Source organism: Corvus brachyrhynchos, unplaced genomic scaffold, assembly GCF_000691975.1.
Source record: "Corvus brachyrhynchos isolate BGI_N302 unplaced genomic scaffold, ASM69197v1 scaffold167, whole genome shotgun sequence".
NCBI lineage: Eukaryota > Metazoa > Chordata > Aves > Passeriformes > Corvidae > Corvus > Corvus brachyrhynchos.
This window is the reverse complement of record NW_008239547.1, coordinates 2,148,508-2,162,523: the sequence shown is the minus strand read 5'-3', so window position 1 is coordinate 2,162,523 and position 14,016 is coordinate 2,148,508. Positions and strand designations below refer to the sequence as shown.

Sequence of the window (14,016 nt, the reverse complement as noted above, 5' to 3'; positions counted from 1 at the left end):
ATTCTTGACCAACCAAAAGTCCCTGCATTAACTTGCTATGTCAAAATGCAAGACTTAATACCACAGATTCTGAATTTACTGAACTGGCACAATGACCATGACTGGGTGAATGTTAAAAAGACACATTTCAGGGACAGCTGTCAGAGTCACAGGTGTTGGCCACAGTTTTAACAACAGCACTGTTTTTCCTGGTGTACTCAACTCATTTGAAGAGAAAGGAAATTGGAATATATGTTCATAAGCAATATGCTTGTCTTATTTACTCCTGTTCTCCTATTTGAGCCCAGAAAAGACATTTAAATCCCAGTGATTATGGTTAAACCAAACCAGTTAATCAGGTGGCTTCAGTGCAATCTGCCTTTGTTAGAAAATCAACTGAAAAATGCTGTAAAGCAGCAGCAATAGTCCAGAGGTGCATTTACTTTGCTGATGACAGACACAAATACGTGCTCCCATCCCAAGTGACTGTGCAAAGAGCACAAAAGTGCTGCCAGTGAGAAGGTAACAGGACTATTCAGCAGCAACAAGAACAACCCAAGTATATTCACAACCATTTGCAGGGAAATGGTTTTTGGAAACAGCAAATATTCACCAGTACTGAGGCTAATCACAGGTTACAGAAGGGAGCATTGACCCATGGCCAGGGAAGTCATGCTGTCACCTCAGCACTACCACCAGCACAACCTGCTGCCCTCACCCAACAGCTCTGTCTGTGATCATCTGCCAGGCAGTGCTCCTCACACCTTCTGCAGGAGACCTCCAGAGCTATGGCCAAGTGAGAACGCCTCCTCAAAACCAGCATGGCCAAAAGCGTTTGTAGACCAGAGCTTTATTATCACTTCTGTCAAACTTACTGTGCTCCCATAAGTTGATAAGGGGCTTGAAATTAATTTGGGGATTTAGGGACCACTGACAAGCCCCATGTAGAATGGTGTCCTGAGGATGCCTCCCATGCTGTTCACCCCTGAGCCAGGCAGGAAGCAACTGGAGGTGCTTTGGTTTAAAAGCAGAGTTGGAAGGAAAAGCACTGGCAATAGCACCCTTTGTGCCGATGCTCCTCCCCATCACTGCTGAAGGAGCCAGTGCTGCATTGAACCCATCCCCCAAGCAGGGCCCTGCTGGCTGTTTTGGTGCAGCTTTTGGCAGTTGTCGACAGAGGCAACCCAGAAATAAAGAGGGCTAAACCAAGTATGTGCAAAAACACACCTATAAATGCCTCAGGACATTTTGGGCCAGAAAAGCTTAAGTTTCTGAAACCTAAGTAATCTCAGGTGTCTACAATAACTGGGAGAGGTTTCCATGGGCAACACTCTTGAAGGCAGCTGCCTGAAATACGCTTTAAGGGATATCAAAGTCCTAGATTCTTTACTGGATTTAACAATAGGTACTGGAACAAGATTAGTGCAGGCATTAATTCAGTCAGCTGAATACAAAGCATTCTAAAAATACTTTTGCTTGTCGTAAAATTAGATTAGAAAAATATATGTACAAAATTCACATGAACAAAGGTGAGTACAAACAACTACCTGGGACTTCTGAGTTACAAACAATACATACTATTTAAAATGCAGAGGCGTTGCCACAGAAAAAAAGTTACTAATCCTGTTGGGGCAAAGTAACTGCACTGGTGTGTGGTTTGCATGGGGGAGGGAAGGAAAAAGAAAAGGAATTGCTTTATTAGCCTTTTTGCAGCTTTGTTTTGTTTGCTTTTTCAAAAAACCCCAGCTTTTCAAATTAGTTTTAACTGATAGATATAAATGGAGAAACTTACATTTATCAAAGCAAGTATTAACGATCTAGTTAAACTTCATTTACTCCCAGAGATACCTTAGGGCTAGTAGTTTAATATGTACCTTAATAGGTTGCCTTACTTTTATAAACTAGAGGGTAAAATTGAAAGACTTTCCACTGAGACATTCTATTAGGAATATTCTTCTTCCTCAGCATTTTCACTTTGAGTAAATACAAAGTAAATCCACTTTACTTTGCTAATGAACCAGCTCTTTGTTCATTTATCTATCAAGCTATTTATAAATATCTTGCAATCACAGCATTATCTAGGGGCTAAAGAGCATGTTTCAGCTCAAAACAAATGGACATGTCATCTCATGTCCTTCCATAAACAAAAGCTAAGGGCTTGGAATCCAGCGGACATTTAACCGTGTAATCATGTTGCGTATGTTCATTTTCATAGCTTTTCTTAGGTTCTTGTAACAGCATAAAACATGAGCAGTTGCCCTTAACTTAGAGCAGCCTTGGAAAGCAATAAATTGTTGCACCAGATGTATGTGAGACAGGGGACACGTGTGGACACTGGGGAGAGCCTCCCTTCCTCAGTGTGCAGTGTGCTCTGCTGGGTTACATGGACTGCCCCAGGACGAGGGGGAACCGCTGTCCCATTCGGGCAGGGAGATAGTGCCCATTGATGGAGAGGAGGCAGGAACTCAGAGAAATCTCCTCAGACAACTTCTGAAACTTTACTTTTCTCCTGAAGAAATACCTACAGCCTATGCCGACACAACAGCAAGTTCTGGCTGTATGATGCTGACTTCTCAGATACAAATAGGCATTTTTTGGTGACACGGTAAATACAGCAGTTTGTGAACCAAGTAGTAATTCAATGAAATGGATGTTCCCAACTAGAAAAATCTGCAGCAATATATATCCAGATTAGAATCACATTCTTTGCATTTTAAACCTAAATGTAATTTTTTAAACTCTGTTTTTTAACTTGCACAGACCAAAAGATTGTTCGTGCAGTACTAACACTAAATCAATTTCTCCCTACCTGATGCCATGGCATCAACCAGCAACAGCGTAATGAATGCAAAATATATTAGTTCATTTGACACACTGTTATTTGTTCATACACAAGTACTAAATAACTAACACTCAGACTTTGGGAGAAGGGTTAAATTGAAATATTTTCTAAAAACTTTCCATGAATAATTCAGTTTCAAGATATAACTGGGTGTAAAAGCCAAAGAATTGTGACGAAAAAAAAAATCAGTTGGTGATTTCTTCACTTTTAGTACTTTCAATGCTTTTACTTTAAAAGTCACTACACATTCAAAAAAAAGTTTATTTAACCTTGCCTGATCAAGCAATGCAGAACATCAGAAAACCTTTATTTTTTCACCTGGAATTAGACAAAGTGATTACCACATTCTGCAGCCCCCCTCATTCCCTAAATCCTGCTGAGGATCTACAGTGAACTGAAGTTCCTCTCAAGTTTCTATCTCTCAGCTGTCTTAGGCAGAACATTAAGATTTTTCTCTTTTCACATTTTTAAGCTCGGGCACTGTCCCCACCCTTTCCCACCCAGACCTACCCCTTCCCATTCCACACTGAGCGATTTGAACCAAGTGAACTCTGTAGCCCTAACCCTGCTTCCCGATATCATATCCTGCCGTGCCAGCGGGGGGCCATCCCTTACCTACTGGTGTTTACTGATCTGTCCTGACTGATGTGAGCACAAAAGTGGTTGCAACTAAGAACACAAGGCGTGTACTGTCTCTCCAGAGGGACTGAAACTATCCCCTTTTGTTTATACCTCAAATCCCAAAGTCCCAATAGCCTTTCTGTTGCTAGACTTTCACCTCCAAATGTGTTTACCCTCCACTAATGTACTTTTACCCAAGAAAAAAACCAATTAAGAAGTGTTCAAACGTTACCTATGATACCAAAACACACAATCAAAGTCAGCTTAACCAACTGATACTGTTATTCAAGTAAAAACCAAAAAGCTTTAATATTTTAACAGATATCAAATCCTGGAATAAACGCTGTTGTAATTTTAGGGTTCTATTTTAACAGTTAAAGGAGAGACATCTGGCAATAATCTACAAATAAATACAGTGTCTCCATTCTTAGTTTCTCCTCCAAAACACTACCTAGGAAATTTTTGCAGCATGATTCATATAATCAGCATGATAAGTTACAATGCCTTTCAAATAATTCTGAATTCTTAGTTCATTCAATAAAGAACTCATTTTTGAAAGAGAAAAGGGAACATGCCCTGCCAGAAAACTTGCTTTATTGACTCAGCCCTGCTGCCAGCAGGATCAACGTGGTGAAGCAAACTCCACGATTTCAAAAGCATTTTTTTACAGCAAGGGCAGAAACAGAAAGAGGCTTATTTACCGAAATGTGAGATTCCACAGGTGAGGCCAGAGATGGTCTGAAATCCTCTTCTTTTAGTTCCAAAAGTTTTAATTTATGATGAAGTCTGTAATAATCCTTTCAGGCTGCCAGGTACAATGCACGCCATATCTCAGCCGTGTTTTCTTTTGCCCTCCTGCAGAGTAACTTTGTTATTTGCATAAAGCTTAGTCCTAGCCTATGGGACTTTTTGAACATCTACATGTTAGATTAGCTGTCTTGACATGCTCTATCAAGCATGACATCATGGATCTCCATGGTAACCTTAGCCACACCTGCCCAGATGCCAGAGTTACCTGTCATGTTCAGACCTAATGAATGTAACAAAAACTCCTCAACCACCATTTTCTAGGCAATCGGCCCTCCAAAGGCACCGGAAAGATTTGGGGTTTGTTTTTAATTGATTGAAATCTAATTTCATTTGCCAAGAAAATTTCTTCTTCACGGAGCACTGCCTGAAGCACTAGAGCTGCTCCTGACTCTTCCACACCTCCCAGCCTATTTCCTAGTCAAACAACAACTGAAGAAAGCTGTGGCAAACTTCTTCCAGCTCACTTTCTTACCCCAGGCTCAAAAACTCCTGCTCTGACAAACTTCCACACAGTCATTTTTGTTCTCTGCCCCTCAGAAAGGTTTTTTTAGAGGTGACTTGTAAAACAGGTTCACAGCAGGGATTACCCCCTCCCATTGCCAGGTTAGCATTTTAACCTCTTAATTGCTAACTGCTTTTCATCCTTGCAGCTACAGACCCAGCTTTTACACTTGTTCCTGCTCTTTCCTTCTCTGCTGACCAGAGTCGACCTCACCTAAGTGGGTGACCGTGTCCTACCATGAGCTCCACAGCAGATGATTCACAGTCTGAAACTGAAAACATCCCAGACTGTTTCCTTCTTGCTTTCTCTTTTTTTTTTTTTTCTAACTTTCCTGGGGATTACATTAGCACCTTCCTTTCATTACCACAGATGAGACAGCCTTAGCAGAGGTAAGACATTTAAAGCTCCTGCAGAAACTTGCATTACCTAAAAAAAAATTTTGTTCCTCACTTTTACAGGCTTCCAGGTGGACGGAGCTCTGATGCCCAGCTGTGGACTTATCTTAGAAGGGGAAAAACCTGCAAATGTGAGGATGAGCTGCCAGGCTGTGGGTCGCAGAGCTGTGGCCATTGGGTGCTGCATTCCCCTGTGCTGGGGTGCACAAGGCACTGCACGTCTGCATCCCCAGGCTGCTGCAAAGTCATGCTCCAGTTTACCACAGACCAGCTTAGCTGCGGGCTGTTTGCCTTGCTGCAGTATCCCAAGCCCCTTTGTGCAAATAAAGATGGCCCCTGCCTCTGTGAGCTTTCCTTTCCAGAACAGGATATCACAAACAAGGCAACAAACCTTCGGAGGAGAAATTATCTGTGTGCACAGCTGGGAGGTTTCAGGTCACCACGTTAGCTCACCATCAGTAATCCCTGCAGGCATTTTACCTGGCCATGATTGTACTTCTGATTGTGGCAGATTATCAAGAGTAGAAATGGGTCCTCAGGAGGCACATCCAGGGAGGGATTTATCTGAATAAATGAAGCCTGGAGGAAACTATTAGTGCATAGTGGAAGATGCAGACAACATTCAGAGCTGCCCTTGCTGGTAGAAGTGATACAGTAGGATGTGACAGCATCAAATAATTTTTCCCTGATGTTTATTTTCTGCAAACAAGGAGTCAGTCTGCCATACTCAGACACTGATGGCTAAAATGGACAAGAGAAGAAAGTCCACACAGGAAAAAACCAGACAATTACCAATCTTGATTTTCTGCTGGTTGTGGACCTTACGGAGTTTAGAGCAATCTGGAAGAGAAATTATGAGATATACCAAGGGCTACCTCCTGACCATAAAAACTGGGGTGTTTCATGTTTCAGCTGCACCATTTGACAGAGAGATTACAAAATGGTGTTGCATTAGCTACTATCCTTGATAGGTATCCTACAGTGGGGAAATTCCCACCATGGACAATGTTGCCACTTTCCAGATATTGGAGCAGCTGCAGAAGTAAGAAGGGAGAAAAGGAACCTGGAAAGGAACTTGGAAAATAAATTGCAACATTTTAATTTAGAATGTGACATTTTAAATCGTGTTTTCCCATACATCTTTGTATATGTTACACATGCATACCTACTACATGTGCATGTAGTTTGTCTTCCATACCACTGCTACACACTTCCATATATATGGGTGGAAAAAAGAAGCATGGATGCTAAACACACATATACACCCTCAAAGGCAAAAGTATACTATAGTCTTACTCATGGAGTGGCTAAGAAAGCAGGCAGTATGCATACTCATACAAGCATACACACACACAGAGCTCTGTGTGTATATATATATATACACACACACATACCTATGTGTATCTATATACAGTTACATATAAACACATGCAAACACACACACACAAGAAATACTGGTATGTGGGTGTGCACACAGAGACACAGTTGGTAAGAAAATCCCCCTCTGAATTGTAATGCTATGATCATCATAGTCTTACTGCATCTGATGAGCCAGACAGTTGATACATCACATGCCAACTAAGCAACTTTCTTATAATCAACCTGTATTATTTATTTCTGTATGTTTTAATGTGGTTTTGGTTCAGACTATACTTCTTTAAGTAATGCTGAATGGATGGAGTCTTCAGTATTTCCCACTTCCAAGAAATACATTTTGATGCTTTAATAGTAGTTTTAAAGTTATTTTGTTATAAAGTTGTTAAAAAACTCATTACACACAACACATATAACACATATGTCTAATCACTAAAAAATAGAAGCAGGAGAATGAATTTTACCCTCAATAAATTAGCAAGGAAGACACATTTTAAACAAATATCAAGAGCAGTTACTGCATTCCTTCTGTAATTTATTGCCTTCAGAAAAGTCTCAAATTACAAAATGTGTAGGGCGTAATGCTGTAGGCTGTTCAAACGAGGTTTGCAGTGTCTGCAACACTGGAACTAAATATTTACATGACTCCAAAAGATCTAATCTCTGGATTTCACCCCCCTCCCACCCCTTTTATTTAATTTGTATGCTATCTTTATCCACCACCCAGCACATTCCACACAGTCACTAAAGTCCATGGAAGAGATAAGTGGGGAGGAAAAAAGTCAAGACTCTAAAAAGAAAGGAGTAAAGCTGTTTAAAAATAAGGAATAGATCATCCTCATTAGAGCTGAAGTCTTGCAGCAATTTTAGCTGAATACAGATGGATTCTAACAGTGATAGCACCTGGGATCTCTAGAGACCCTGTAAAAGAGAAGTTCTAGGGCTGAGTTAACAAATTACAATCTTTCCAAACCTGTAGCAGTCTGATCTTCAAAGCCTTTCAAGTTTGCAAAGCTTCAAAGAAGCTGGAATTCACTAAGAGCTTCCACAACAGTGTGCAATATTTTTCCAACTTATTTTTATTGCTTATTTACAATTAATTTGCTATTAGTGCTGAAACACCTATAAACCACCAAGGGAAAAAAACTTTTACAAAAAGGTTTGCTGTTAAACCGAGAATAATGAGCACAAGATTTTGTAGACCAAACTCCAAATTCTGATGCTTGTTTGGAAAAAAAATTAATTATTGAATAGACAGTAGATTGCCTGAAGAGATTAAACTCTATCATTGCACCCAAAACCAGAGTCCAGAGTTAGGAACAGATCCTTGCATGGCATTCCCTGAATTCAGAAAGTTGGTGTGTCACAGCCTCCACCTGCTCTGAGAAATACATCAGCATGTCACCTCTCCTCTGACCCTACAACTACTGCTCGCTGCTGGAAAGCAACTGCAGGCAGAGAGGCACACCACCCTCAGGTACGCTGCTGACAGACGAGTGTGGGTGTCAAAGCTGCTTGGAGGAGGTAGATAGTTATGGGTAAGTCTGTTCTGTTTGCATTACAAAACTCAAAAATAGAAAAGAAAGCAAATGAAAGTGTAACAGAGCCAGCTAAAGCATACAGACACACTCTGCAGGTATTTTCTTTTCTCCCAGGCAGTGGTGCCAATACTGAAAGTGTAACAGAAATTAACAGCTGTTCCATGTTTTCCCTTCAGCTGTGAAAAGTAGATTGAGACTCATATACGAAGATCAAGAGTCTCACCTTCACTCCTTTCTCTGTGTATGCACTAAAAAAAATGAAAAGCTCTTCAGAAATGTCAATTTCAACAAACAATTCCAAGGTAATATTGAATAGATTAATTTTAATCATTGTTTCTTTGAATTTTAAGGCAACATCTGAATCGCAGGCCACATCCAAAAAATTTGTTTCATACTTTGTTAATTCCCCCCTTTTGTAATGATGCAACACTCAATTTTGTAGGAGTTATAAGGACTGTTAAACAAAAAACATGATACAAATTTGACTTCCTTACCTGATCTCTCAGTCTCTCCTGGTGTCCCATTATTGCTGTGGCATGGTGGGGATATTTCTGTTTCAGATGCTCAAGAAAAGCCTCTCTCTTCCTGTCCATTTCTGAGGTTTGCATTCCCAGTATTTCTTTGGAACTGCGAGGGCCACCTACTGTATGTCTTCGAGGGATGTTGCGGGTGGACTTTGAGTGAGAAGCGTGACTGCTCGGGGTCGAAAGGAGCTCTTTAGATCGGAGACATTCTGCATCGTCTAGTGATGTTACATGCAAACTGGGTTTTGCCTGGTCTGAAAAGAAACAAAAACCAAAACCAAACATAGTTCATATTATAAAAACTTAATAGCAACATTCGCATTAGCAGCAAAATGGAAAAATAGATTGATGTAAAAGCTAGGTACTTTAAAAAGTCTGGCAGTGTGCAGCGGCATGTTCTGCATCATTAGGCATATATACATCATAGTAAGTGCCCCGGAAATAATCCCTTATATAAGCTCTGCACATACTTATATACTTTTATCACACAACTGCAGTATTGCCTCACAGAAAAGCGAGCGTCATTGAAGTAGATGTTCCTTTTGTATCAACTTTACCTATGTGACTTGAAAAGAAGATCTGACAGGGCTCCTATGCCCTGACCTTTAAGATCTACAGGATGCTTTCTACAAGAAGAAACAGATTTCTTCAATAGGGTCCAATACACTTAATGGCCCCATAACTAGTATCCTTAAGGATACGAACTGATAAAATTCTTTTGACAGAGCAGATTTGTAATCCTTAATCTTTTTTTTTCCAGTGGGTTTTCAACAGGTTCTGAAACACCTAGGAAATAATAACAGGGTTTGGGAGTCTCTTTTTTCCTGATTTGTGACTGTGGTCTGGTTTTAAATTTCACAGATCTCCCTTGCATTTTATACGTCTCAGGACAGCGGGCTGGAAAATTCTACATCATTTTTTCATAAACCATTTCTTAAGAAATAGTATAAAAGCAAGTTTTGTGTGATATAAAAAAGGAAAAGAAAAAACCCCTCAGATAAATGTTACTACTTTAAAATCTACTTTAAGACCAAAGACCACGACGACATTTGTAAAGAGATAGGCAGACACTGTGGGTAAGTGCTGGCTTATCTTCAGGTAACTCTGTAACATGAATCCTCTGGTGCTCAAAAAATTGTAGACCGGAGCCTTGTTACCTAATACCTTTGAAAAAATCTCTCACTCCTTTGTCAGCAAAGAAAAAAAAAACCTAACAAAAACTTGAAGCACTGAAAAGGCCTCTCCAAGTCTTATGTGGCCTTCCTCATCTTTTCCAGGCAGACTCAGACTCGGACACCCCTGTGAGTGTTAACCCTTCCCAGCACCTCCCCAGGAACAGGGAGCTCCTTCTTCTACCTGTTTTAAATAAATCTTTATTTCTCTCTGTCTGACACTTTTTTCCTCAGAGCCTCTTATCTTCCCCCTGATGTTTCCCCTGCATGTTGCCATTATATAGGACCGCTGTTTGGAAACAGGCACCTACTTGCTTCTTTTTATGGCTCAGTCAGTCATTCTGACACCATGCCTACCACTTGCCTCAGGATTTTATGCTGAGGATTTCTCAGCTTTCTGGTGTGCATTGTCAATTGCCTGCCACATGCCATGGAACACCAAGCCCTGGTAATAAAGCAAATCCTCTATCGGTGGAGCCGCTGCTGGTGTGGTGTCCCACCAATTCACGTAGGGAATCAGTTTCCTTGGGTTCCATAACAAAACTTGGCCCTGGACAGTCTTCAAAGACTTTGCATGTTTCTGTAAGCTGCCTATACTCTTCAAGGGCTCCAAAATGTCCAACAACACCCTCTTGTTTGCATTCATGGAAACCTATCCTGAAAGCAGATGCAGGCACGGGGGCTCAGGCTGCAGGTGACACCATGCTTTGGTGAGCACAGATCTGGACACAGCTTTGTGAGCAGGTTTGGTTCACAGGGAAGTCTTACTCTCACAAAGATTCAAAATGTCATCTGTGATCTTCACAGCACCTTCTAAGACCTTCTCAGCAGCACAATCCTAGTTAAACCTTCAGAGCAGCAGCCTCACCTTTGTGTACAAACATGCATGCACTCAACCTTTCAAGCACAACTCAATTAAGAAACATCCAAACCCTCTGCTTATTGAAAAGTCAGAGCATGAGCCACCAGGTACACTGAGCTTGTTTGAGAAAAATGGCAAACAGGAGAGTTTTGCTTGCAAGAAGCCAGCATGGCTACTCTAGATACACCCAGTGAAAATGGTTTCTGAAAGCTGCACAGTCATTCCAATGGATTTTACATGGGAGGGAGAAGTGGGCTGGGGCTGGATGGAATTTACCAGCTTTAATTTGTTGCACCAACAGCCTAGAGGTTATATCCCTGAGGCTCCTGGAACAAAGGCACAGACATAAAATAAGGGATTTTCTTGGAGCTGGAGGGAGTCAGCATGAGCATGGGTGACTGAGTACAGCAATTTGGTATAAACCCTCAGAGTATGGTCACAGCAGCAGTTTCAATCACTGCAGTGATGGCAGGCACTTCCTCAAGAAGGCAGGTAAACCTATGCTGACAAGCACAACCCAGAACTCAAGTGTCTGTACTTTGGGTCCTAAATCTCTCTCATGCAAAGTCTTTCCATACTCTGCACTTCAGTAATTTCAATAGCTTAAGAAAGAGTAATTTTTGGCACATAAAAAGACATATCAAGTAAAGTGTTTTACCACTGTTTGTTATTAGGTGAAACCTTGAAAAGGAATCAAAAATAACATATTTTTCTTATACTGTATTAGAAAGATCAACAAATTCTCTTATTTTTCTTTCATATATTTGGAAAATACTGCATAAATACCAGTGAAAAGAAAGGAATGTAAACTATGCAAACTTAATTTCTCATCTTGCCAGAGAGCTGACTTGGGCATCCAGCAGGATCCTGATCCTGCACCATTACAGCACTCAGCAGCACGTGACTTTCTTTGCAAACCAAAATCTGTTGTGTTTCAGTATGGGTCTTTTCCCTACTAATTGCTGAAAAAAAATGTTGTGGATCACTTCCTGGACAGGAGAAGTGACTTCAATGGTGAGACTGAGCACTGGGCTGCTGAAACCCCCCTGTGGATCTTGAGACACATCAGTTCTACAGATGCTGTGTATGCCAGAGTGCTACAGGGAGGAAAAACTGCGAGAGGTTTTCTGGATTCTGGAGTTGCTCAATAACATCGTGGGTAAACCTTCCATATCTTCCAAGTGAAGATAATAGGCCTAGCAAATCAGTCTCCACAGATAACTGTGAAACGTGTGAAACATCATGTGTTGGTTCCCAGATGAGTGCTAAGAGTAGAGATGGAAAAGGATAAATTATGCAAGTACCCTCCTTGGGAAAAGAGCAAAGGGAAGGCAATAGAAAACTCAGAGGTGTGAGATAAGCTTGTCTCCCTCTCTCCCTCCCTCATATTCTGAAGCTAAGAGCTGAAGGTTCTTCTGTTCAATAAAGCAGCAAGTCTAGAGGGCAACTAAAAGCAAGTCTTGGTGATTGACAGGGAGGAATTTGGTTATCCAAAGGTGTGAGTAACTCTTATACTTGATTTGCTTCTTGGATCTGAAAACAAGTTTCAAGATTTCTTAACATCACCAACGTCACCCATGACTACAGTAAAGGCCCAGGTCTGCAGCATAGAAGCAGTATATCTAGGATCAGCAGCAAGATTATCATGACAGATTAATGGCTATGAGCTAGGAGAAAAAAAATAGAAAAATAGAAAAGTCCTTTGACATGTCCTGGCATGTAACTCTTCTAAGTCACACCCTCCATGAAATCTACAAAGGTCAGGAAAGTCACTTTGCTTCATTACTTTAAATGCTATGAAGATTTTAAATAGTCCTGTTTTGCAACCTAGGTGACATGAGAACAGAACATTTTCAGAATAATTTCAGAAAGGAACAAGTGTGGACCTGACCCATACTGAAACTGTGAAACTGAGCCTTGAAGCAAACCCCATTCAATACTAAAATTTTAAAAAAGAATACGGATTTAACAGCATGAGTCAAACCAATCTCTGTTACATTTATGTTAGCAGTAAATGTGATATTATTTGGAATTGTTCTAATTTACTTCACTGTCTTTACAATTAGCTCTCTTTCCAATGTAAATTTTGGATATGGGCCAAAACTACTACATTTGGTTATGAGCTTTCAGCACTCAACATTTTTGGAACCACAGAATCAGTCTGGTCAGCCCTCTGTTTTCCTAGCTCCACACATATCTGACGCAGTTTCATACAAGCCCTACAGAAGAAATGTGTTACTGAAGGCTTTTTTTTCCCTAGTCAAACACAAAGTGAAGATTTCCATCCCACTAAACATACACAGACAAAGGTTACTCACAATGCTCAGTAATTTTACTTAAAAAGCAATTCAAAAGAGCATCAATCAATTAATGAAGACCCAAATTAAAAAAAAAAAGAAGTGCATTTTTTTTCCTTCTAAGTTGCCAATGCACTATTTGTTGGTATTGCATGCTCATAAACTTGTGTGATTTTTTTTAAACCACATGCACTATTTGTTTCACAGAAGCACAGTAATACAACTTTTCCTGAAGTGCCTTTGAGGAATATAACATGCAGGAAATGGGAATGTCCACAGGTGCCCCACAGATACTGTAATAGATATAGATTAGATTAGGTGTTTGTCATGCTACCTGAATGCTCTGTTCCACGTGGAATAGCCCACGTAGAATTCGCCAGGAAATAGTTTTCGTTCGCTTTATAGGAAATAGATAGTGCAGCAGTGAACGTATGAATGCACAGCGCCGTGGAAACCCCGCTTAGACAGTCCTGGCTTCGCTCCAAAACAAACCCCAGTGGTTTCACTCAAAGTAAACTAACCCTGTCACAATCTGCCGTGAAGGTCCCCCTTTTAACAGACACCCCGAGGTAAAAATGAGCTCAAACCCACTTTTACGAAGGAAGAGCTATTTCTCTGCCATAGCTGAGGCTGGCAGAGCATTTAAAGGGAAGGGGACGTGCTTTCCCCACCTCAGCCTCCGCACCGGCAGGATCCCGCATCCGTGACAGCCATGCAGCGTGCTCCCGGCTTCAGAGGGCACAGAGAAATCTCTCAGAAGAGAAAGTTAAACTCATAAAGTTCCAATATTAGGGAAATGTGCACACCAGAGTCATTAGCTCAAGAAAAAAATGCTTTTTTTTTTTTTTTCATGCATTCTGCCTCCACTTAAAAAAGCAGCAACGAGGGACATGCTTCAACATAACTCCATCTTTGCCTTACTTGTATCGCCGCTTACTTACCCCTCGTCTGCCTGCTGTCTGTTGGGCAAGCCAGGCACAGCTCAAGTTTCTGGCTTTCATTTTCCTCCATTGTCCCTGCCTACCGCACAAGCTCTCCAACTTGGAGCCGCAGCTCCCGGACCGTCCGCGCCGGGCTCGGGGAGGAGAAAGGACGCG

At 41.0% G+C, this 14,016-nt stretch overlaps 1 protein-coding gene across 13 annotated transcripts in view; it reads right to left on the bottom strand.

The window, feature by feature from the left end:
* The window catches only part of KIAA1217 (KIAA1217 ortholog), a 366,907-nt gene that overhangs the window by 163,490 nt on the left and 189,401 nt on the right, over positions 1 to 14,016 (bottom strand). For 9 of the 13 annotated variants that reach the window (XM_017741429.1, XM_017741426.1, XM_017741424.1 and 6 more), the window contains one exon: positions 8,559 to 8,842. In XM_017741429.1, coding sequence (XP_017596918.1) covers positions 8,559 to 8,842 — 284 coding nt within the window. Of the gene's footprint in view, positions 1 to 4,143; positions 4,240 to 8,558; positions 8,843 to 13,860; positions 14,011 to 14,016 lie in introns of those variants that run through there. The other 4 variants (XM_017741431.1, XM_017741428.1, XM_008639237.2 and 1 more) reach the window with 3 other exon arrangements.